This window comes from Ichthyophthirius multifiliis (assembly GCF_000220395.1).
Source record: "Ichthyophthirius multifiliis unplaced genomic scaffold scaff_1120509251420, whole genome shotgun sequence".
In the NCBI taxonomy this organism is placed as follows: Eukaryota; Ciliophora; class Oligohymenophorea; order Hymenostomatida; genus Ichthyophthirius; species Ichthyophthirius multifiliis.
In genome coordinates this window covers 17,296-40,902 of record NW_004085891.1, presented here as the reverse complement: position 1 = coordinate 40,902, position 23,607 = coordinate 17,296, and the positions used below count along the sequence as shown (strand labels likewise).

The 23,607-nt window shown below is 15.4% G+C and overlaps 2 protein-coding genes across 2 annotated transcripts, besides 37 other annotated features; one reads left to right on the top strand and one right to left on the bottom strand. All coding sequences in view use genetic code 6, as the record gives it.

The window, feature by feature from the left end:
- Nucleotides 1–25: part of a microsatellite that runs on past the window's edge.
- Nucleotides 1–128: a microsatellite.
- Nucleotides 32–123: a microsatellite.
- Nucleotides 43–132: a microsatellite.
- A 420-nt stretch (nt 133–552) lies between these two features.
- Nucleotides 553–621: a microsatellite.
- A 428-nt stretch (nt 622–1,049) lies between these two features.
- Nucleotides 1,050–1,090: a microsatellite.
- A 2-nt stretch (nt 1,091–1,092) lies between these two features.
- IMG5_200220 (hypothetical protein) lies at nt 1,093–3,318 on the top strand (the record flags this gene model as incomplete). The annotated part of the gene is made up of 2 exons (XM_004024036.1): nt 1,093–1,720; nt 1,808–3,318. 2 exons carry the CDS (start codon nt 1,093–1,095, stop codon nt 3,316–3,318), a joined length of 2,139 nt encoding a protein of 712 aa, XP_004024085.1.
- Nucleotides 1,762–1,839: a microsatellite.
- Nucleotides 2,666–2,767: a microsatellite.
- Nucleotides 2,692–2,740: a microsatellite.
- Nucleotides 2,939–3,008: a microsatellite.
- Nucleotides 3,319–5,187: 1,869 nt separating the features above from the next.
- Nucleotides 5,188–5,229: a microsatellite.
- Nucleotides 5,230–6,576: 1,347 nt separating this feature from the next.
- Nucleotides 6,577–6,707: a microsatellite.
- Nucleotides 6,640–6,710: a microsatellite.
- A 271-nt stretch (nt 6,711–6,981) lies between these two features.
- Nucleotides 6,982–7,035: a microsatellite.
- Nucleotides 7,036–8,812: 1,777 nt separating this feature from the next.
- IMG5_200210 (hypothetical protein) lies at nt 8,813–9,430 on the bottom strand (the record flags this gene model as incomplete). Its single annotated transcript, XM_004024035.1, has 1 exon — nt 8,813–9,430. One exon carries the CDS (start codon nt 9,428–9,430, stop codon nt 8,813–8,815), a length of 618 nt encoding a protein of 205 aa, XP_004024084.1.
- Nucleotides 8,817–8,846: a microsatellite.
- Nucleotides 9,424–9,454: a microsatellite.
- Nucleotides 9,455–9,565: 111 nt separating this feature from the next.
- Nucleotides 9,566–9,602: a microsatellite.
- A 98-nt stretch (nt 9,603–9,700) lies between these two features.
- Nucleotides 9,701–9,743: a microsatellite.
- A 598-nt stretch (nt 9,744–10,341) lies between these two features.
- Nucleotides 10,342–10,394: a microsatellite.
- Nucleotides 10,385–10,426: a microsatellite.
- A 69-nt stretch (nt 10,427–10,495) lies between these two features.
- Nucleotides 10,496–10,570: a microsatellite.
- Nucleotides 10,514–10,560: a microsatellite.
- Nucleotides 10,566–10,623: a microsatellite.
- Nucleotides 10,568–10,632: a microsatellite.
- Nucleotides 10,633–10,873: 241 nt separating this feature from the next.
- Nucleotides 10,874–10,908: a microsatellite.
- Nucleotides 10,909–11,034: 126 nt separating this feature from the next.
- Nucleotides 11,035–11,086: a microsatellite.
- Nucleotides 11,041–11,074: a microsatellite.
- A 1,269-nt stretch (nt 11,087–12,355) lies between the features above and the next one.
- Nucleotides 12,356–12,401: a microsatellite.
- Nucleotides 12,402–14,354: 1,953 nt separating this feature from the next.
- Nucleotides 14,355–14,446: a microsatellite.
- Nucleotides 14,363–14,446: a microsatellite.
- Nucleotides 14,398–14,466: a microsatellite.
- A 283-nt stretch (nt 14,467–14,749) lies between these two features.
- Nucleotides 14,750–14,800: a microsatellite.
- A 3,267-nt stretch (nt 14,801–18,067) lies between these two features.
- Nucleotides 18,068–18,163: a microsatellite.
- Nucleotides 18,069–18,154: a microsatellite.
- A 1,756-nt stretch (nt 18,164–19,919) lies between the features above and the next one.
- Nucleotides 19,920–19,984: a microsatellite.
- Nucleotides 19,982–20,016: a microsatellite.
- A 3,483-nt stretch (nt 20,017–23,499) lies between these two features.
- Nucleotides 23,500–23,543: a microsatellite.
- Nucleotides 23,544–23,607: the final 64 nt, after the last annotated feature.

The window sequence follows — 23,607 nt, the reverse complement described above, 5'->3', positions numbered from 1 at the left end:
TAATAATAATAGCAATTATAATAATTCAACCAATAATAAGTTTAATAATAGTAATTATTATAATAATAACAGAAATAATAATTATAATAAGAATAACTTTAATAATAATAATATTAATAATAATAATAATAAAGCTAACCATAGAATAATTAGAAAACCTCAGTTAAAATTCATAATCCCCCAGTAAATTAGATATTTTTTTTTTAAAAAAAAATATTTATTATAAAAAAATTAATTTTTTTATTTTTAATTTATAATTTTTAAATTTTTAAAAGGGAGGTAGATCAAACATATAGTTTGGATGAGATTTTAATTAAAATAAAATTTATTTAATTATGTTTTTTATTAGTAAAAATATATGTATAAAATGTTCAATTAATTATATGTTATTTTTAACTAAAATTAAATTTATAATATTTTTTTTTCTCATTAAAATTTAAATTTTTTACTTTCTTATCTTGATTAATACTATAAAATAATTATTTATTGATATTTAATGACAAAATAAAATTCTAATTTTTTGAAAAAAATAATATATATTCGCGAGAATTTTAAACAATTTATTCTAATTTTTTAGATAATAAAAATTTTTTCATATATTTTATATTAAATAAAAATTTTATTATTAAAATATATACAATCTTTAGTTTAAGTATAAAATAATTATTTAAAAAGAATTAGTAATAAATATTATTTTTATAATAATTGTTATATTTTTTTATATACTTATAATAAATGTATAAAAAAAAATGTATTTTATTTATTTCAATCTGATTAATATTAATTGCTTTGCTTTTTTTATTTTTGTGTTTAAATTATTAAATGTATTATATATTTTTTTTTTAAGAACAAATATAAATTTTTTATTATATTGTTTATGAATTTCATTTTTTTAAAATATACAATTCTTTTGTTAAATAGTATTTTTATTTATTATTTATTTTTGTTTATAAATTAATTTATTAAAAAATATTAAAAAAAAGGAAATAAAAATAATCAAAATTAAGATTGTATATAAATTATATTTTAATAATAAAAAAAAGATTTACAAAAAAATAATTCATAAAATAAAAAAATCAATTTAAAAATAGAATGCTAAAATATATACCAAAAAGAGCTATATCTTTAGCAAAAGTTTATCCTCCAACACTTCCAGAATATGATGTAATAATAGTAGGTTCTAATATGGGAGTAATTCTAGGGCGTCATATATATTCTTAATCAAAAGGAAATACAAGTGTTTTTATAGCTAGTAGTGCCACAAACAGACAATAGCATCATTTAACAATTCCTTACGAATAAGGATTTTGTAAATTAGAAAACTATTTAATTAATAACAAATATGTTAATAATCCTTATGTACCTCATTCTGATGATATTAAAGTAAGATTAATTGATCCTACTAATAATACTATTTAATTCGAAAATAATAGAATTATTAAATATAAAAAGCTTGTTGTTTCTACATCTTTGCAGGATGATTTAGATTCAATTAATGGGCTCTAGGAAGCTATTTAAGACGCATATCATCCAATTTTTTCGCCTTATATTTTGAAGAATAATTCTAAATAATTAAACACTTAATATTGGTATAATTTTGAATACGGAGATTGCTTTTTCTATATCCCACCTTTTCCTTTTACTGGAGAAGGTGAATATTTTTTTTTTATACTCTATTTTTATATATTTTTTTAAAAAAGTTTAAGAATATAACTTTTTAGTAGCATATGATTATTGGAAAGAAAAATTATAAAGATGTAAAAAACAAATAAATAATAAAAATATATAAAAAATAAATTAAAAAAAGAAAATAAAAAAATTAACTTGAAAATAATAAATGCAAATGATAATTTTTGTCAATACAATAAAGAATTAGATTAGCTTTTCAAAACTCAAATTCTAAAAAGGAATATTGAAGTTATTTATAATACAAAACTTACATAAATTAACAAAAATTCTAGAAAATTAACAACAATTAATTAATAAGGTGAAACAAAAGAATATACATATGACAATATGTATTTATTAATCCCTTAAAAATCACATTAGTTTTTAAAAGAGGCAGGCCTTACTAATGAATAAGGATTATTGCATGTTAATTAATATACACTTCAACATACTTAAAATAAAGATATTTTTGCTTTTGGAGATATTACAGATATTCCTATTGTAAAAAGCTTTTTTGCTTCATAATAATAAGCTAATATTGTATGTCATAATGTAATGAGAAGTCTCAAAAACTTGCCTCCTCTAAGTATTTATAATGGATATTCCAAAACACCTGTTTATATTGGGAAAAACCAAATTACTGTTGCTTCCTAGGATTTAGTAAATGGGAAATACATTAATAATTTGATTGATTAGGAAGGAAAACATATTTCTTATTTAAGATCTTATTATTGGAATTATTTTTATCAGTATTTGAATAAAATCTATTATAAATATGCAATTTGGGGTAGTCCTTATTATATTTTTCCTCCTAATTTTAATAATTTTAAGTAGTATGCAGTTGAAGAGTTAAATTAAGAATAAACTTAATAAGAAAGTTTACTTAAATAAAAGTATTTTGCTATCCCTAAGTAGAATTAACCAAATAATTAATAAATAAATTAAGATAAATCTGAAAAAAATAAAAAACAAAAAGATTTTTCGAATAATTAATAACAAGAAAAATAATATAGAGAAAGACTTGAAAAAGAAAATTAAGAAAAGGAAAGACAAGAAAAAGAAAAATAAGAAAGAAAAAAAGTTGAAATGGAAAAATAAGTGGAAGAAATATAAGAAAGACAAGAAAGAGAGATATAAAGATAACAAATGGAAAAGTAATAAATAGAAAAAGAGTAAAGAGAAAGATAAGAACAAGAAAAACTTGAAAAAGAGAGGAAAGAAATAGAAAGATAATAAAAAGAAATAGATTTAAAAATATAATAACAATAACAAGAAAAAGAAAAGTAAGATAAAGAAAGATAAGAAAAAGAAATGCTTGAAAAACAAAGATAATAAAAAGAGAACCAGGAAAAAGAAATATAATAAAGAGAAAAATAAATGAGAGAATAAATTTTATTGAATAAATAATAATAATAAGAGAAGTAACAGGCCTAGTAATTTTAAGCATAACAAAAAGAAAGAGAATAATAAAACCAATAAATTTAATAATAATAAGAATTAAATGAAGTTCCAAAAAAGAAATAAAATGAATTATCAAAATCTACTGAATAAAAATAATAAAAGAAAAAATAAAAAAAGTCAGATAGTTAATATGTGCCTTCGGAGGATGTATAATCTAAAAAAAGAACACCAAAAAAACCTTAAAAATGAAAGCAAAAATGAATCAAAAAAAAATTAAATATATAATAATTTATATTAAATTAAATTTTAAAAAATAATATTATTCAGATAAATAAATTAAAAATAATTTTTAGAATTTATTATTTATAAAGTTATTAACAAAATATGCTTTTTTATTTTTAAATATTTTTATATTTATATAAAAATTAAAAAATATGGATTTTTTAGATTAGTAAGAGGATATCAACCAATATGAGTTTATAAGAATTTTAAATAAAACTAAACTTGCTTTTTAATATGATTATGATAAATAAAGTAAGCATTACAAGTAATAAATTTAAATTAACTTTTAGCCATAAAATGAACTTAAGAATTTATATTTTTACTTAAAGTCTATTAATTTTAAAGTTTTAATTATAAATAATTTAAAATACACATATATATTTCAAAAAAGCAAAACATTTCATCATAAATTCCATATGAAAAAATGTTCTAAATAATAATATAAGAAAATTATCACGTTTAATAATTAGAAAATAAAAAAACTTATGTAAATTATATACTATTAAGAATATAATATAAAATTAATAAAAAAATATTTAAAGTTTCTAAAAATTTTATAAATTACTTTAAGGAAAGTTTTACAAAAATAATATTTATCAATTTAGTAATATATAATAAATTATTGTTTAACAAGTAAAGTATTGCTTAAAAAAATAATAAACTATCCTTTTGATTAATTACCTAGTTAAATAGGAAATGATATTTACAAACTTTTTTAAGATATTAATTTATTAAGTAAATAATAGTCAATGTTTATTTAACAAAATTTGTCTACAACAAATTACCTTAATTATTTTTATATTTTTTTTAAGTTGTTTATTTGTATAATATCAACTAAACAAGCGATAAAAGACCGTCCTTTTATTTAAGATATTTTTTTTGAATTTATAAACTCTACTATTGAACATATAAAAGTTTAAAGAAATTCAATAATATATTTATTAATAATAAATGTAAAAAAAAGTGTTTATTTATTTATTAAAAAATTAAAAGGATCTTCTTTTATTTATAAATATATTTATTAATGAGACTATTGATTTAGAAAGATGTCATTATCCTATTGAAAGTCTAAAAAAAATAGTTTCTTTAATAAACAATAATAATTTATATTTTTCTTAGTACTTTCTTTAAATCAAAAATGATCCTTTAATTAAATTAATTAATTTGCTTAATTTTATCAAATAATTAGACAATTTTAATGAGTAAATATTGTTAAAGGAATCTGCTATAGCCATATATAAATGTATATAAAATATGAGTACAAATGAATAAGAATTATGCTTGAATAATCGAGAAGTAATCATATAAAAACAATTATTTTATGTCTATTTTTATTTTTTGTCAAGAAAATAATTGTAATTATTAAATTTTTACATGAAAATGAAATCTAAATTTTTATAAATTTCGAAAATTTTGATTTTTATTTACCTGTTTTTCCCTTTCCAAATATGAATATAAAATAATTAGAAGAAATTAATACATCCGAACACTTTCATTTTTTATTAAAAGGTATAGAAGGAAAGTTAAGTTTAAATGATATTAACAATATATTAAAAAACGACGAAATATTTAATATTTTTTATAATTTCTTAAATAATATTGAGTTCAAAGATCTTAAATACACAAAAGAAAATTGTCAAATAATAAGATTATTTTATTATAATTAAAACCTTAATCTTTTATAAGAGAAAGCACTTTATTTTTTATTTGTATTTAGTTTTAAATTAGATTAAAATATACTATTAAGTTCAATAGATAAATAAAATAAAAACGAAAACATTTATTATAATATACTATAATAGTTAGGAAATAAATATAAAAATATATATCAAATTTTTGAATATTTGTTAGAAAATATTGAATATATATTAGAAAATAAACCCTGTATTATATATTTAAAAAATAAATATAAATATTATTTAAAAAATAAAAGTATTGTTTCAAGAATGTTTATAAGCCCTTTATTAGATTTGTTTACTATAAATTCAGAATATTGATTAAATTATATAATATTGGTTTGTTTTAAATAATAAATAAAGATTTCAAAGCATTATATATTTTACAGAAATATATAATGTTCTTTATCTACTTTTTAATTAAAATTAGCAGAATAAAATGGCGTATTAATGCTTGAATTGTGGAAAGAAAACAAAAGATTATTATTATTGTATTGTTTAAAAATTTTAAAATATAATATGTAGTAATTGTGAGGGAATAATAAAATCTTATAATTATTCTATTTAAGTAATAATGAGAAAATAAGATTTAAATTTATAAAATATAGTTGAAAAACTTTAGGATAAAATTGATATGTTATCATAAAATTATCCTAAAATTGATTTAAATTAGATAAATGATTAATTTTAAATCTTCTTAATAATTCATTTATAAAATATAAAAGATCATTTAAATTTTATTTGATAAAAAGAACATTAAATAAAAATAAATATATTTATTATTAGTAACAATTATTTTTTTTATAAAAATTAAATGTTATACAAAAAATTTATCTGAACTATAAAAAATAAAATATAATTACAAAATATTTTATAACATCTAGCTTTAACATTCATAGTTTACTTATTTCTTTTCTCAATAATTTAAGAGATTTAATTTTTATGGAGACAAAAAATATTTATTAATAATATAAACAATGGATAAATCACAATTATTCTATTAAGTTTATTTATCATGACAAAACTATAATGTGTGTTTTGATTATGATGGAAATATTTTTTTTATACATTCTTACTATTATACTTTGATATTTTTATTTAAATCCATTTTTAATATTGATAAATCTAAAATATAAATTAAAAAATAATAAACCTTATTTATAAAATTATTAATTTAATTTTTTTATAAAATAATGTATTAACAAATAAAGATAAAATTTTATCGAATGTAATTTTTATTTTTAATCTTTCTAAATGTAAGTAAACATATTATTTTAATTTTAGAAATATAAACAAATATTTTTAATCAAATATAAATATCTAAACATTATTGATATATTTTAAAAATTTATAAAATAAATATAATAATATTAATCATATAAATAAGTTTTTTAAAAATATTATTTAACAAAAACTCTTTAAAAAAATTAATATATGAAGAAATTTATTCTATATTTTTATTTGTTTCTTAAAAATAATAAAAGTTAAATTTTATATTATATACATTGTAAAATAAGCTATAAAATTATTATTTCTATTTACTAATTATATATAAATTATATTAAAATAAATATTAGGTAAATATATATTAATATTAATAAATATAAATATATATATAAAATTATATATATATTTAAAATATATTTATTTATATAACATTTATAATATTATTAAAATTATTTAAATTTTTATAAATAGAAAAAATATTTATTTTAATATAAAATTATTATCAATCTTCAGTATTATTATTAAAATTAAAAATTAATAATTTTACTGTTTCTACATAAAAATAATATTACATTAATAAATAAAATAACTTAATAAAAAAAAATGAATTTTTAAAAATTGGCATAATACTCATATTTAATATATATTAAATCAATATTAGCAATAAATATAGCATTATTAATTTAATATTTTTAAGTAAAATTAAATAGAACTAAAAAAATATATATATTATTATTATTATTATTATTATTATTATTATTATTATTTTATTTTTATTATTTAATTTTAAAGCATGGATATAGCTAATATTATTAAATTTTTTTATCATTTTATGTTATAGAAAGATTAGTTTCTTTATGTATTGAATTAACAATTCTAGTTAAGGAAAATTGTTATGATTTTTTAATAACTATTTTTCTTGGAATTTTTATTTATCAGAAATTAATTATATATTAAGAAGAAAAAGATTTTCTTAATATTAATAAGATATGCATATATATGCTTTTATAAATAGTTTTTCATATACTCCTTGGATTTTATTAAGTGCTTTTTTTATAATATATCAATAAGATTATGACTCTTATATTTTTTTTATTTATATGAGTGGTTTTCTATCAATAACATTAATGATTATGTTTTATTTATTAAATCTAGATGAAATAAATATCTGTAAAGATCAAGTATTTAAATTTTCGTATCTTAAAGAATTAAATATTAATGCTATTTGTGGTTCAAGTTATTTTAGTTTGATTGTGTTAAATACTTCAATCGTAAAATACTTTTTCTAAAGATTTATTCTATTTAGCTTTATTATTTTACTGCTTTTTTATTGTGTACTCTATTATTTTATTAAACCTTATAAAAGAACTATATATTTCATTACTTATATAACTGCTGCTATATTATCACATTCAGGGCTAGATTCTAGATCAATTCATTAAACTTATGATTTATAATCTATAAAATATTATGGAAATAATATTTATAACATATTAATAGTAATTAAAATTGTATAATAGGTTTTTTTACTTTCTTACTTTTTTATTTATGCATATGATTATTTAATAAATTAATTTTATTATGTAATTTGTATATAATTATTTTTTTCTTTTTTGGCTCTAATAACACTTTTTAATAAAATATATGTGTAAGGAATTAATCCTTTAATTTTTGGTAAAAAATATATCCAAATATATAATTTTTAAGAATTGTAAAATATGAATTACTTTTAAGGAAATAATTCAGAATTTATTTATTTATAATTTGATATATAAAATTAATAATAAGAAATCAGTAATGAACTTTTTTATATTTTGCTTTTTTGTTTTGGAAAAATATAAATAAGATTTGAAAATAGTGATATAAACTATAATTATAACTATTATAGACTTTCTTAAAATAATAAAAAATAAAAGGTTTATTTAGAAAATATACCTAAAAGTGAATAAATAGTAAATTTTTTCAAAAGAAGGCATTTATCTTCTTTTATAAGTGAAATCGAAATTAATTAAGTTAGTGATTATAAAAGTTTGTTAATGTTATTATTGATTTTAAATTAATAAAATTAGGAAATTAAAGTTATAATAAATTAAGAAAATTAAAAAGAAATTTCGGATATAAAAGAAGTAATAAAAAATAATGAGTAATAAAAAGAAAAAATAATATATAATTTGATAATTTTTAAAAAATATTTAAATAATTTTTTTTATAACAATCCTATACTAATATTTTATAATTTGTATGATGCATTCTGAAAATAATTAAAATATTTAATATGTTTATAAAAGTCACAATAATTTAAAAATTATTATTCATAACATATTTATAAAAAAATAATTTTAATACTTTAAATATAAAAATAAATTTAATATTTCCGTATTAAATATAATAAAATAAGTATAAGTCTCCAAAATAAAAATATAACTACTTTTTTTAAAAAATAAAGAATTGTATAAATGTAAATCAAAATAAAAAAACTAAAAATAAATAAATTTAAAAAGAAATTTAATATAATTATATAAACTATAAAATATCTACTTATTTACTATATTAGCTATTCATTTTTTTTTTTTCTTTTTTTTTTTCTTTTTTAAAGGTTTTACTACTATCCCATGTATTTCTCTCATTTATTGTTTATACTCTAGTAAATCAGCTGGAGGAATACTTTTAGCTGGTCCTAAAATTTATAATAAATCCAAATGTTTATTAGCCTAAGCATAATAAGCTGCATTAAAACCATTTACATCTCTTTAATTAATATCAGCACCATGTGAAAATAATAAATTGCAAATTTGTTTAAAACCTAATTTCGCAGCATAATGCAATGCAGTCATTCCTCTTTTATCTTTTAAATTAGGATTAGCACCATAATCTAATAATTTACTGCAAACTTCAAAGGAATTTTTTTCTACAGCATAATGTATTGGCGTTTTTTCTCCAACATCATGATATTCATGTCTATTTGGATCAGCTTTATATTTTAACAATATTTCAACTATAGTCGGATTTTAAATCTATACTGCATAATGTAAAGCAGTTGCTCCATTTATATTACAAGCATTAGCATCTGCTTCATTATCATCCAAAAGAGTTAATATGTCTTTTACATTTGAATGTGCAACTGAATGCAATAAAAGTTCGTTTCCTTAATATTTAGGTAAAACTATTTAATTCATATATATAAAATTTATATATATAAATTAATTAATAATATAATTTTATTATTTTTGAAAATTATTTTTACATGTAATTATTGTATTATAATAACAATTTATATAATTTTTCTTTGTATTATTTCATTTAAAAAATTATAATTAAAAAACTTGTATTAATTAAATAAACTTTATTTTGTATATTAAAATTACTTGTTTAGTAATTTTTAATAACTATTTTTATAAAAAATTACTTATTAAATTAAATATATTATTAACATGGTTTATAGATTTATAATTAATTTCATAAAAATAATAAATAATATTATAATAATAAATTTTATAATATATTCAACTAATTTTAACGAATTGTCATCAAATATAAAAATATGTTTTTTACTTAAATAATTAATTTTTGTAAAAAAAAATATTTTTTATAGATGATATAATAGCATAGTATAATAAATTGTTTTATATTTTATATTGTTAAATATTAATGTTTTTTTTCCGACAATATTTATATGAAACAATCACGATAATAAATTATTTAATTTTATTTTTTAAAGTAGTTATAATAAGAATGTATTATAGTATAGTTTTAAACATAAAAATAAAATAATTTTTTAAAGATATTATAATATTTTTTTATTTGTTTCTAATGAAATTAAAATAATATTTAATTAAATCAAAAAAAAATATATATTTATTAATATATTAATATTTATAAATTTAAATATATTTAATTTTTATTTTATATATTGTATAAAAAAAAAGATAAATTACATATATATAAAAACAAATAACCTATAATATTAATCAATATATAAGATTTAAAAAAATTTCAAAATAAAGGTATTTATTTTGATATTTATAGAAATTATAAATATAAAAATTTCAAGTTTTAATAAAATATAATAATATAAAACTTAATAAAAATAATTGATTTATAAATAATAATATTGATAAATCATTTATAGTTAATAATATTAAATAATATAATAAAATAATATATATAAAATATATTTAAAATTATTGATTATATTATATATTTTATATACTAATATATAATATAGTAAAAATATTATTTTTTTAAATTAAAATTATTTGAAAATATTTAAATAAATATAAATATATTATATTAATAAATATATATTTAAAATATTATTATTATTATTATTATTATTATTATTATTATTATTTATATTTTTATTTTATTACTTTTTATTCTAAAATATAATTTATCCTAATTATATTTAATATTTTTTTTTTATTTTATTTTTTTTTCCTAGAATTTATTTAATTTTTTATTATATATTATATATATCTTCTTAAATCTTAAATAATTTTTTTGTTTTATTAAATTATAATATTTATTTATTATTTAATAAATTTTTAATTTATTTTAATTCTATTTTTGCATATTTTGTTATCTATTAGGCTATTATTATATTTTTACTTTTATTCAAGTATTAAATTTTAAATATTATTGAATTTTAATTATTCAATTAATTTTATTTAGTTTCAATATGCATATGCATAAAAATATTGATTTATATGTTTAAAAATTAATTCAATTATTATAATAAAGATTTTATTTTTCTTTAATAAATTAATATAATTTATTTAATATTTAATAAAAATTTTTAAAAATTTTTAAAAATTTATAAATTTATAATAAATGAATATATAGTATATAATTTATGTTTTAATTAATATTTTTATTTTATAATGATAATCATATTGAGTTTTATATTTTTATTTTACAGTTCCTAAAACTATTTAAATTATATTATTTTTTTAAATAAAATTAAATATTATTATTACTAAAATAATTCTATATTATTAGTTTTTATTATTTATTATATTTAATATAATATTATTTACAAAAAAAAACAATATGAATATAAATTATAAACAAAATTTCAATTATTTTGTTAAATACTCATTTCTTAATTAAAATTATATTTTATTAAACTAATATTAGTTTAGTTTTATTTTTCACTTACTTAATTATTATTTTCTAATTATAAATCTAAATTTGCTTAATATTAAAATCTGCCTAAAGAAAAATAAAGTGTAAAAAGTCCAATAAGAGCGAAAAATTTGATTATTATAAAAACAGTTATTAAATTATTCAATTTAACAAGGCTATTAAAACAAAAAGAATTTTATATTTCTCTAATTTATTTTCCGAAAATACCGCATTTTTAGTTGTAATATATTCCACTTTTTCTATCTGAAATTAAACTAAAAAAGCTATTTTATTGACTATAGTATTTTAAAAGATATTCATTAAATTTTTATAAATATTCATATTATTTTTATTCAATATCTTTTAAATATTTTAAATTTTCAATAATTTTATTAATTTGTTATTAAGCACAATTACAATATCTTTAAATTTAATTAAATTTGTTTAGATAACAATTAAATTAAGGTAAGCATTATTATTAAAAATTTAAGTTAGTTATAAATCTGTTATTGATATTCAAAATTTAATTATTATCAGAATTATATACCATTTAACTAATAATTAAACAGCATTTTTTACCAAAAAATTTATCATAATTTTAATTGTTTATTATTTATTTATATGAACTATCACATTTTTGCCTTTTGAAAACGATTTAATCATTGACTATTTAGCATTGATCATTCGAAATAGAACAATTATTTAATTCTTATAATTTAGACTATATTTCAACATTATTTGTACTTAAATCATTTACGTATTAATTTGCTTAAGTTATGTATGTTTAAACTGATTATTTTGGCTTGTTTATACTATCTTCATTTTAGTTTAGTTTATCAAAAGTTTAATTTATTTAATTTAATTATTTAAATAAATCTTTAAAATCAAATATATCTAATAATTTTGCATTTTCTGAAAATATACATTCTTATGCTTATATAGGTATTTCTTTTTTTAAAAAAGATTTAAATATTTTTAATAATTTTGTTATTTACAAAAATAATTTTATAATTTATTAAAATATTCTCTATCAGTTAAAATAAGATCAAATGCTTGACATAATTCATAAAAAAAAGCTAATGAAACAAATAAAACTGAAACTATAAATAATCCAATAATAACTATTAAAGTTGTTATAAACCAAACTATATTTAAGATTCTTTTTATTTTTTTATTCTTTTTAAAATACATAAAATATAATCCAACTAAAGTTATTAGAAAACAGATTTTTATTGTTCCTAGTATTATAATTAAAGCTATCCTAATCCAAAATTCTATTTAAGTTAGCTTTCAATTTCATTTTTTTAACAAAATAAATACTATTTTTGTTTTTTATATAAATACCTAATCAAATTTATCTAAACTTTTCTATTATGTGTTTTAGATTTATAAATTAAATTAAATTAGTTATTCTTAAGTTTTTTAGTTTTATTAATAATTCTAATTATTTTTTTCAACAATTTAAGTTATTTGCTTATTTAAATTATCAAAAACTAAAAATATGTCACTAATATTTTTAGTCACTTCAACATTAATATTATTAAGAATTTATATATAATACCTAACGAAAAATAAATAAATAAAGATTTAAATATTTTTATTTTTTTAGTACTGATAATAATTAAATTTATTTTTAATTATTGCAAACTGCATTATTCTTAATTTGATTATATTCGGCGATTTTTTAATTTATTTCTTATAAAAAGTTTTATTGAAAATTCCTTATGTAAATAAATTAATTTTATAATTATTCTCTTTAAAAAATATTTTAAACTAATAACATTTTCGCTTCTAAATCATTCTAAATTGTATTTATTTTTACGATTAAACCATCAAAACCAATCCAATTTTCATTAATATTTCCATGAATAAAATTATTAAAAGTAAAATATGTTTAGCATTATGCCTTATTATATGATAAATGATATTATTCTATTAAAACCAAACCTGCGATAGCGGCTACAGAGCCTAAAAAAAGACAAATAATAGTAAAAATTTGACAAAACTTTATTGTAAAAATTGAATAAGGGTCTTTTATTAAATTTCTCTAACAACATTTGCAAAACATAGAAAAAAATATTTAACCAGCACAAACTAATAAACTTATTAAAGAAATAAAAATAAGAATTCCAAAAGGAAGGAATAAAGGAACTAAGCTTATTTAGTATTCTAACCAATCATTCTTTTTTTTTATATAAAAATAATTTTGTTATTTACCTATTATTAAGATTCCAAAGGTTTAATAAGCCTGTTTTTGTCTCTAAAATATTTTAAAATTTTAAATGTAGATTATGCATCTTCCTTTTAATAATCATTGGATGATTTCATATAATCAAATTATTCACATGCTTATAAGTTTTTTTACATCTATTCTTAAGAAATTAAATTATTAAAGCTTAATTATGAATAGTAAAATACTAGAAATAAAATAAAAAATAGATTTTTTTAATTAATTTTAATATATTTATTCATTTTTTGATTTTTAATAATTATTTATTTCTAATTAAATAATTTTATTTTAAAGTATAATTTGTTATTTTTGTTTATAAAATATTCAAAATTTGAAAAAAAAAAAAAAAAAAAATAATGGAAAGTTAAATTCTTTAAGATTACTTATTATAATATGAAGAAAATTTATAGTAAATACAAGAAAATTTATAAAGTAAATTTTTTAAAATAATTACTTAAAAACATCTTTAAATCTTTATTTTATAGTAAATATAAATAAAGATATATTAAAAAAATAAATCAAACAAGCCGAAAAATTTTTATAGATAATTGAATTGGAATTAAAAAACATAAAAAATAAATACTATTATAAATAAAAAGTATGATTTTTTTTTTTTTTTAAATAATGTTTCTAATTGAAAAAGATTAAAGATTACAAAACAGAATTAAAAAATATTAGTTCGTAAGTCTATAATAGAGAGAAAGAAGAATGTTCATAATTAGAATAAAATATAGTTCCAGTATAAAATAAAAAAATATATATAAATAATATATATATATATAAATAAATATATATATATATAATATATATATTTATTTAAATATTATATAAATATATACTTTTTTTTATAAATTTATACAATATAGTTATATGAATCTAAACTTTATTTGTATTAAGCCGAAGAATTATCAATCTAAATATAAAATTAATTAGTCTTAAATAATTATAAACTAGATAATGCTAATAATAAATAAAAATATTTATTTAAAAATATTCATGAAATAGAAAAGTTAATTCAGAAATTATAATTTAAAAATTAAATGAAAAAGATTATAATTATTTTTTTTGTAATAATAATATTCATTATTTTTATAATTTATTTTGATTTAAAAATAAAATCTATATTTTAATGAAAATATACTTTAATATTATATTATTTCTTAAATTATTTATATTTAATAATTATAATATTATAAAATATTATTCTTCAATTATAATAAAATATTTATATTTTTTTATTTTAAATCTATTTAAAATATATAAAATGAATTAATAAAATTAAAACAATTAAAAAGAATAGCAATTACTAGAATAATTATAATAATAAAATGAATAAATTGATGCTTAAAATGGCCTATTAATGGCTTAAATGGCTTTGTAATTTGAATGTGAAAATAATTTTCCTTAGGCACTAATTTATTATAAAAAATCTTGTATAATTTTAAGAAATCATATGAAATATAGATAAAGTTAAACATAAGATTAATTACATTATTTTTTAGAAAATCTAGAAATTCGTCAAAAAATACTTGAAATATAAAAAACAAAATAACAAATAAATGATTTAAGTAATTAATAGAACGATGTTAATGATTTGTTAGATTAATAAAGTATTTATCCTATATCAAAATATTAAATTTTAATGTAAGAAAATGACGAAAAATTGTAGACAAATATAAATTTCCAAAATCCACTCCAAAATTCATTGGAAGGCCTACTTAATATAGTAGATGAATTCGAAAAAATAATTCTTAGTGTAAAATTTATATTTTAAAGCATACATCAAGGGATTTTGTTAACAAAAAGAATTTTTAACATTCCTTATGTTTGGTATATGTAATTAGAGGATAATGAAATTAATAAAGATAAACTTTAATTGTTAAAAGAAATTTCAGATTAAATTGAATAAATTTGTGTTTTAAATAAGAGTGTCCCTGGATTCGAATTTGATTAAAGTATAATGAAGTTGAGATGCTTTTTTGTTTAAATTTATTTAAATAAATAAGAGTTTATTTCAGAATAAAAAAATCAAAATAAATATGATATTTATAAGAATATGTTGGTAAAAAATATTAATAAAATTGTCAAGATTGGATAAGAAGATAAATAAATAGAATATTATAATGTAGTTTTTGATTTACTTAAAAATTTATGTACTTTAAATGATTATCTTAAATGCCTTGATAGAAATAATTAAAATAAAATATTTATTCTTTTGTTTTAAAGAGATTTTATAATCAAAATTCTTTTAAATGATCTTCAGAATAAAAATGTTGAGTACCTATAGTTTTTTAAAAAGAAAATTTAAGAAAGAAAATGAGAAAATAATATTAATTTTTTTATTTTATTAAATATATTATATTTAATGAATTAATTTATATATATATTTATTATAGTATAATTTTGAAAAATATATTAAAAATGATTTTTATTTAAAGTTATTTGGTTTATAATAATTTATTGTAAACTTTAAATATTAAAAAATATAATTTTTATTCATTTTCTTTTATTTTTCTAATAAAGTTATGTATAAATCTTTATTTTTTCTTAATTTATTAAACATAAAAAGTTTTAAAATAATATGCTTTGCATAAATTTCCTTTTTTTTCCTTGTCAGAAATATATAATAAAAATTTTAAAATTAATTTATTTTTAGATAATTACAAAAAGGAAAGTAAAAAAAATTAAAAATAAATAATACTGATTAAAAAAAATAAAATTAGTCCATTAAAATAAATTTACAAAAATAAAATATGTTTACAGAAGATTCTTATAATTTTTAAGAAAAAAACTCTTTGTTTTATCCAGATTATGAAAACAGTTGTTTTTAATAAATAAATGATTGTATTTCAATTTAATAAATATATAATTAGTAATCTTATTAGCAATCATAAAAACAAGAAAATAATAATTTGAATTAAAGTGATGCAAAACATTAAAATTATGTAAGTGTTATTTTATCTTCTGATAATTTAAATGACAATTCATCAAATTTAAATCATCAAAGTCAATCTACGTAAATATAAAATTTGATATTTTTTCTTTTCTAAAAATATAAGAAAAGTGACATTTCAAGGTTCAAAACAAAAAAAATTTAAAAGAAAAAAATCTATGAACCAATTTATGATAATGATTAAGTTTATATTTATGAAGAAGATATTATTGAATATAAAAAGGCAAGAAAGTAAATATATATATGTATATATATATAAAAGCTCTAATTGAAAAAATAAATTAATTAAAAGGAGGATTTAAAATAGATAAAGTGCTAGAAAAGTAAGAACTTTTTAAAGAAATCATAAAGAATCTCTTGAAAATTAATTCGAAAATTTATAATAATCTAATTAAGAATTAAGAATATATAATTCTCAACTACTGTCTGAAAATAAATAATTAAAAGAACAAATTGAGTTTTTCAAACATTTACTTCTCAAATAAAAAGATAGAGAAAATAATAAAAAGGAAGATGTATAGAGTAATTCTACATATGAAGAAGAACAAACACTGCCACCTTTTGTTCGTATAAATAATAATAGAAAGCAAATTAATTAAAAATAGCTTTTCTTATTTGCTATTATAAGTTGTTTATTAGTTGTATCTTTAAATAATGTAAATAACCAACAAAGTAGTGAATAAATACTTATTATGGCTTAATAATCTAATATTTAAGAAAATTAATAAATAATTAAAGATAATATAAAAGAAATAATCGATGAAAATTAATTTTATAGAAAAGTTTTAAAGATTTTTTTTGTTTTGGGATACTTTTGTTATGCTGTATATATTTTACACTATAATTTTAAATTTTTTAACTTTAGAAAAATTCTTAAGAAAACCAAAAACAGTTGATTTAAAATTATTTAAAAGAATATTTAATATATATATTTTTTATTTTATGTTAAAAATAAATTTAATGGGTTTTTTTCTAAATATATTTGATTTTATAAATTTAGATTTCTTATTTTATAATGTTTATTATTTTGTAGTTTTTATTTTTTTTTTGATAAAAATTTAAATTTTTATAAAAATAAAAAAATGCAAATATTTTATTTTTTAAAATTCCCTAAAAAATTAATAATTTTTTTTTTTTTGACAAATACAATTTTTTATTTATTAAGTTAAATTTTAAAATGAAAGCTTTAATTTCAAAATTTTTTAAAAAATTATGTTCATCTTCTCCCTCCTCTTCTTTCTTTGTTAGATTGCTCTTTTTATATTAAAAAATAATTATTAAAATAACATATAATATACATTTATTATCTGAAACTGAAACTATTGTTCCATCTTCCAAAACTTCTTCAATTATTGGTCCATTATAATTTTATTATGAAAGTAGATATTATTAGTATTATATATACTGTTACATTAATAATTATTATTCTTAATTTTAAATATTGATATCTTGATTATTATTATTGCTATTATCAATATCTTAATTTTAGTTTTCAGTTTATTATTATTATTAAGGTTATTAATTCTATTAAGGTTACTAAGTCTATGAAGTTTATTAATTTTATTAAGATTGTTAAGGCTATTAAGGTTATTATGGTTATTACTATTATAATTATGCGAATAATATTTATTATTACTATTAAAATAATTAATCTTCTAATTAATAAGTTTGATAGTTATAATACTAAACTTATTCTATTCCATCATCATCTTCAATATTTTTATTTCTTCTATTATTTTACTTTTTGTTAATATTTTCATTTTATTTATGGATTAATTCACTAAAAAGTTCTTTTGCTTACTATACATCTCTTTCATTATATCCTGTAATTTAAAGCATTTTTCTCCTATCATCTCCTCCCTAATCTTATGAAATTTATGCTCTTGTATTTGTTTGTTAACAAATTTATTTTAAATTTGATCCTTATTTTCCTATAACTAAACCAACTAAATTATTTGGAATTTCGATTTCTGCTTTTTAGATTGAATTTTGAGGTTATTTAATTTTTTTTTGTTGATTTTTTATTTCTTCAATTTAGTCTTTTATTCTCTATATTTATTCAGGAGTTCCTTCGGCAACTAAATTTTTGCTTTATTCATCACTTCTTTATCCATTTTAATCTTATTATAAGTATAATTTACTTGCTCCTGATTTTTCTTTTATTTATCTTATTGTTTCACCTTATTTTCCTTTTATTTTAATGTGAAAATTATGTTTTAAAATTAATTATAAAATAAATATACCAATTACTAAACCAATAATATCTTTAGAAATAGGTATATAGTGAATTTTATCATTTTCTTAATTATTATATGAATCATTTCCATATCTATGTGAATTTCCGTTATGTTTCTATTATTTATTTTCTTCTAATTATAAAGTATTCTCTATATGCTTTTAGGCTTTGTTAACTTGTTCTTCCGAATCGCCAAATATAGATAAATGTAGATCATCATTATCATCAATTGAAGGTGGTATACCTTCTTTCTATACACATCCCTTTCCTCTATAAATTATAATTTAATTAATTTTAAATTTAAAAAAACTATATATCATTTTATAAGAAATAATAATATAAATATAAAAACATACAATAATTTTATCTTATTGAATAAATAAACTTCTTTTTTTTTTGATTATTATTATTGTTATTTAATTTTGTTTAATTATTTATAATTATGCTTTTAATTTTTTTATAATTATTTACTTTAATTAAATCTTACATCCAGTTTCTTCTTTTAATTATTTTAATATTTAGCCTTTTTAACCTAATATAATTCCAATGTAATTAACTTTTGAATTTAAAGGGAGATACATTTTTTTGCTAAATTTTCCATTTGAATAGATTTCTTAATTACCTTCATGATGATAACCAATACTATTTCTTAAAGGCTAATTATCATTATTTGGTCTCTCATAAGTAAACTTCCTATTACCTTATTACCTACTATTATTTTCTTCTTATTAATTTAAATTTTATTCTCGAACATTTGTATATTAGAATGTATTTATATTTTTATTGTCTCCTAGTTTTTAATTATAATAGTTATTTTTATTTTTATCTTAAATTAAATCATTCAAATTAACATATTCATGATTCTAACTATTCTCAAAAAATTAATTATTTCTATTCTAAACATTATTATTATTATTGGCTTAGCTACTTTCTATGTTATCTGTAAATCTGCTTTTTCTTTATGATTATACAGTCCTTTCATTCTTTTCATTTGAGTTTCTTCTTTCTTTTTTATGAGAAGATCTACTTCTGCTTTTTCTATTATGGTTATTATAGTGGTGAGATTTATGTTTTTTAGAATCTTTTTACTTCCTTTTGAACGTGATCTTGAATGTCCCATGGTATTATTTATTATTAATTTATTTTTTATTTTTATTTTTTTTCCTTTGTTATTTTTTTTAATTTTTTTTTTAAAATATATTTTGTTTAAAATTATATTAAAATATATTCCCTTTTGTTATCAAAAATATATTTTAATAGAAATTATAAAATAAAAAACATAAATAATATTAATATAAATAAAAAAATATTTTATGAAAAATAATGTCTAATATTTTTTACAGAAAATAAAAAAAAATTACAAAAAAATAAATATTTTATTTAAATATAATTAAAATACTAATTTTAGTTTTTAAAAGTTTTATTTATTAATTAATGATTATTTTATTTTTTGTTTTATAATTACTTATTTTTATTTATTTAAGGTTTTAAAATATAATTAAAAATAAAATAAATAATTAATAATTATTATCATTAAAAATAAATTTCTCCAATAGCTTTATAAAAATTATTATTTGATAGAATATAGATAATATATATTTAAAATTTTAAATACAGTTTATTCTATTTTATTCTTTATAAAATCTAAATTTCTTTAATTTAATTAGAAATTTATTAGGAAAATTTTTCTAAGTATATTATTAATTTTTAAAATAAAAAAAATTATAAAAATTAATTTTTTACATAAAAGTCGAACTTTTTATAATCTATTTTAAAATATTATAATAATTATTAATTTCACACCCAAATTTAACAATTTTTGACCCGCATAAAAATCTTTAAATTATAATAAGAATCATATTACAATAAAATTGCATCAATTATACTGGAAATTTGTTAAATTATTATGCAAAATGTAGCCTTAATTATTATTTGATATAAATAATATTTTTTAAATATACCCTGTTATCGGATGTTTAATTTAAGAAATATATATTTAAAATGTTATTAAAATTGCATTAATTTTATTATATAATTTTCTAAATTAATGTTCAAAATTTAGTCTAAACTATTATTTATATAAGTTTACATGTATTTTATTCAATACATTGGTTTTGTTATAAATTTATATTAATGTTAAAATTGCAATACTTTATGTAAAATATTTAATTATAATTATTTTTATTCAGATATGTATAATTGTTTTAATAATATCTGTAATACACGATGCTTGAACGTAATCTTTTTTGCAAAAAGTGTACTATATAGTAGTTTAATAATTTCACCACATAATTAACTAATATTTTACAAACTTAATACTTACGAAAATATTGATATTTGAAATGGAAAATTTCTAAATGAAGTGTTTAATGATAAAGACGATAATTTCATACAAACAAATTAATTGAATAATAATTTAAAAATTTTATTCTTCAAATAATTTGATGAAAAAAAGTTTTTTTTAGTAGCAATATCCAACACTAGGCTGCTTTACAATTAACAAAAAGTACCTTATAGGATCGATAATATATTGAAGAATTAAATTACTTAAAATGTAATAATTTATGTATAAAATAATGATCAAAATAATATTAATTCTTTTTTAGAATGCTTTGCTAGAAAACACTTAATGCCAGATAATTATTGTTAAGATTGCCCTTAAGAAAATTATTTTATTTTTTCTGCAAAATACTGTTTAAAATATAATCCTACTTGTTTGAATTTTTAAAGTATTTTTGTGAAATTTTAATAAGGATTTTATTTGATAATAGTAAATATTGCACTAAAAACAAATTTTTTATAAATAAAATGCAGTCCAGAATTGTAAAAAATCTACTTAAGATAAATGCTTTGAAATTATTTAATGAAAACAAAATATTCAAAGCAGGAAGAATAATAAAGTTTTGACTATAGTGAAAAGCATTAAAATAAAGTAATTATATATATCACCCCTTCTCCGTACCTAAAATTAATACACTTACATATAATTGGGTTTAAATAATAAAAGTAAATTTTCTAAATATAATAAGGATATTCTTTAATCCAAATTTTGATAATTAGTAGAATATTCATTAATGCTTTACTTAAAATTATTATTCTTTAAATATTCAAAAATATATGATTTGTGAAAAATTATTTTAATTGGAAAGTTAAAAAAGATATTTTAATTTAAAATTATGGTACAAATAATTTTATAGTTATGCAAGCTATAATTCAAAAAGGTTATGATATAACCTTAAAATTTGAAAAACAGTTGTCAAGAGATTGTAAATAGACTGATTCTATAATTTTGTAATTTAATATTAGTTAAATAAAAAAATTTAAATAAACAAATACATACATTTATAAATAATATAAAAAACACCAAACTTTATAAATCTATAATACACTTAGAGTTATTTAATGAAAACAAAAAAAGTAAAAGTAAAACTTTTTATAGTTTTGACTGAAGAATAAAAAAAATAAGTGTCGGAAAAATTTGTAAGCTAATAAATTAATTTTACTATTATTTTGAACAATATATATATTTACTTAAGATATTACTTCTCTTATATATTTTTCTTTGTATATAAATGTTATTTATCGTTTTATCGTACTAATGTTATTGAATTTTATAATTTATATAAAAGATTTTAATAACAATTTATTCAGAATATATTTTCAAATGGGCAATATGCAAAGAAATCCAAAAAAATTTATGAAATAATAAAATCTATGACTTCCACAAAAACAAAACATATAAAAGAATATTTTACTAAAAAAGTACAAAATAATTGAGAATATTGTGGATTTATTTTAATAAAATCATATATAAGTTAGTTTTAGAGTTTTTATCATTTTATTGCTTCGATTTCAATCATACTAAAATTAAATTATATCAGTATTTTTTAATTAACAAAAAAATATTAAAAATAAATAATTATATTTTATTAAGTAGTATCTAAAGGATGCCTAAAATTTATAATGAACTAAAATTCATAGAAATAGATAGATATTAAAATAAAATAATATTAACTAAATAATCTAACGTTATAATCTCCTCATTTACTACAGAAAACTTGTTTTTATTTTTTTCATTGTAACTTTGCATTTTCATTAATATTAAACTTTTTCCACTTAACTTAATTAATGTTATGTTTCGATTATATTATTTTATTAGAAATCTTTCGAATTGTAAGTAGTATTTAAAAAATGGATTGAGTGAAAAAATTTTCTTATTGTAAACCACATATGTGTGGCGTTTGTTATATAGGTAAATAACATCAAAATATTTAAAACAGTGCAATTATTATTTTGACACCACATGTATAAGATGATGCTATTTAAATATAAATTTAAATAATAAACATAGGAGAGTTTTTATTTCCTTTAATATTATCCAAATATTTAGACTTATATACAATTTAATTCTTTATTTTTAGATTTTTAAAAATCTCTATTAAAATTTGATATAAATAAAAATTTAAGTTTTATAGGATATATAAGTTATAAGTTAGATTAAAATCAAAATTAAAAGGTTAAAAAAAAAAAAAATTTAGATTTTGATTTTTAATAATCTTAAATAAATTTTCATTAAGAAATTCATAAGATTCAACTTTCAGAATCTTTAATTCTTTAGTCATTTAATATTAGAATAATAATGAAAAGTTAAATTTTTGAAATAAAAAAATAAATATAAAAATAAAATAATTAGCTCTTAAGCAAAATAAATTTGTTTTTATAATTAAAAAAATGTTTTATTATAATCTATTTATTCAATTAATAATAAAAACTAGCCCATTTATTTATTATAAAGAAATTCTAAATATAT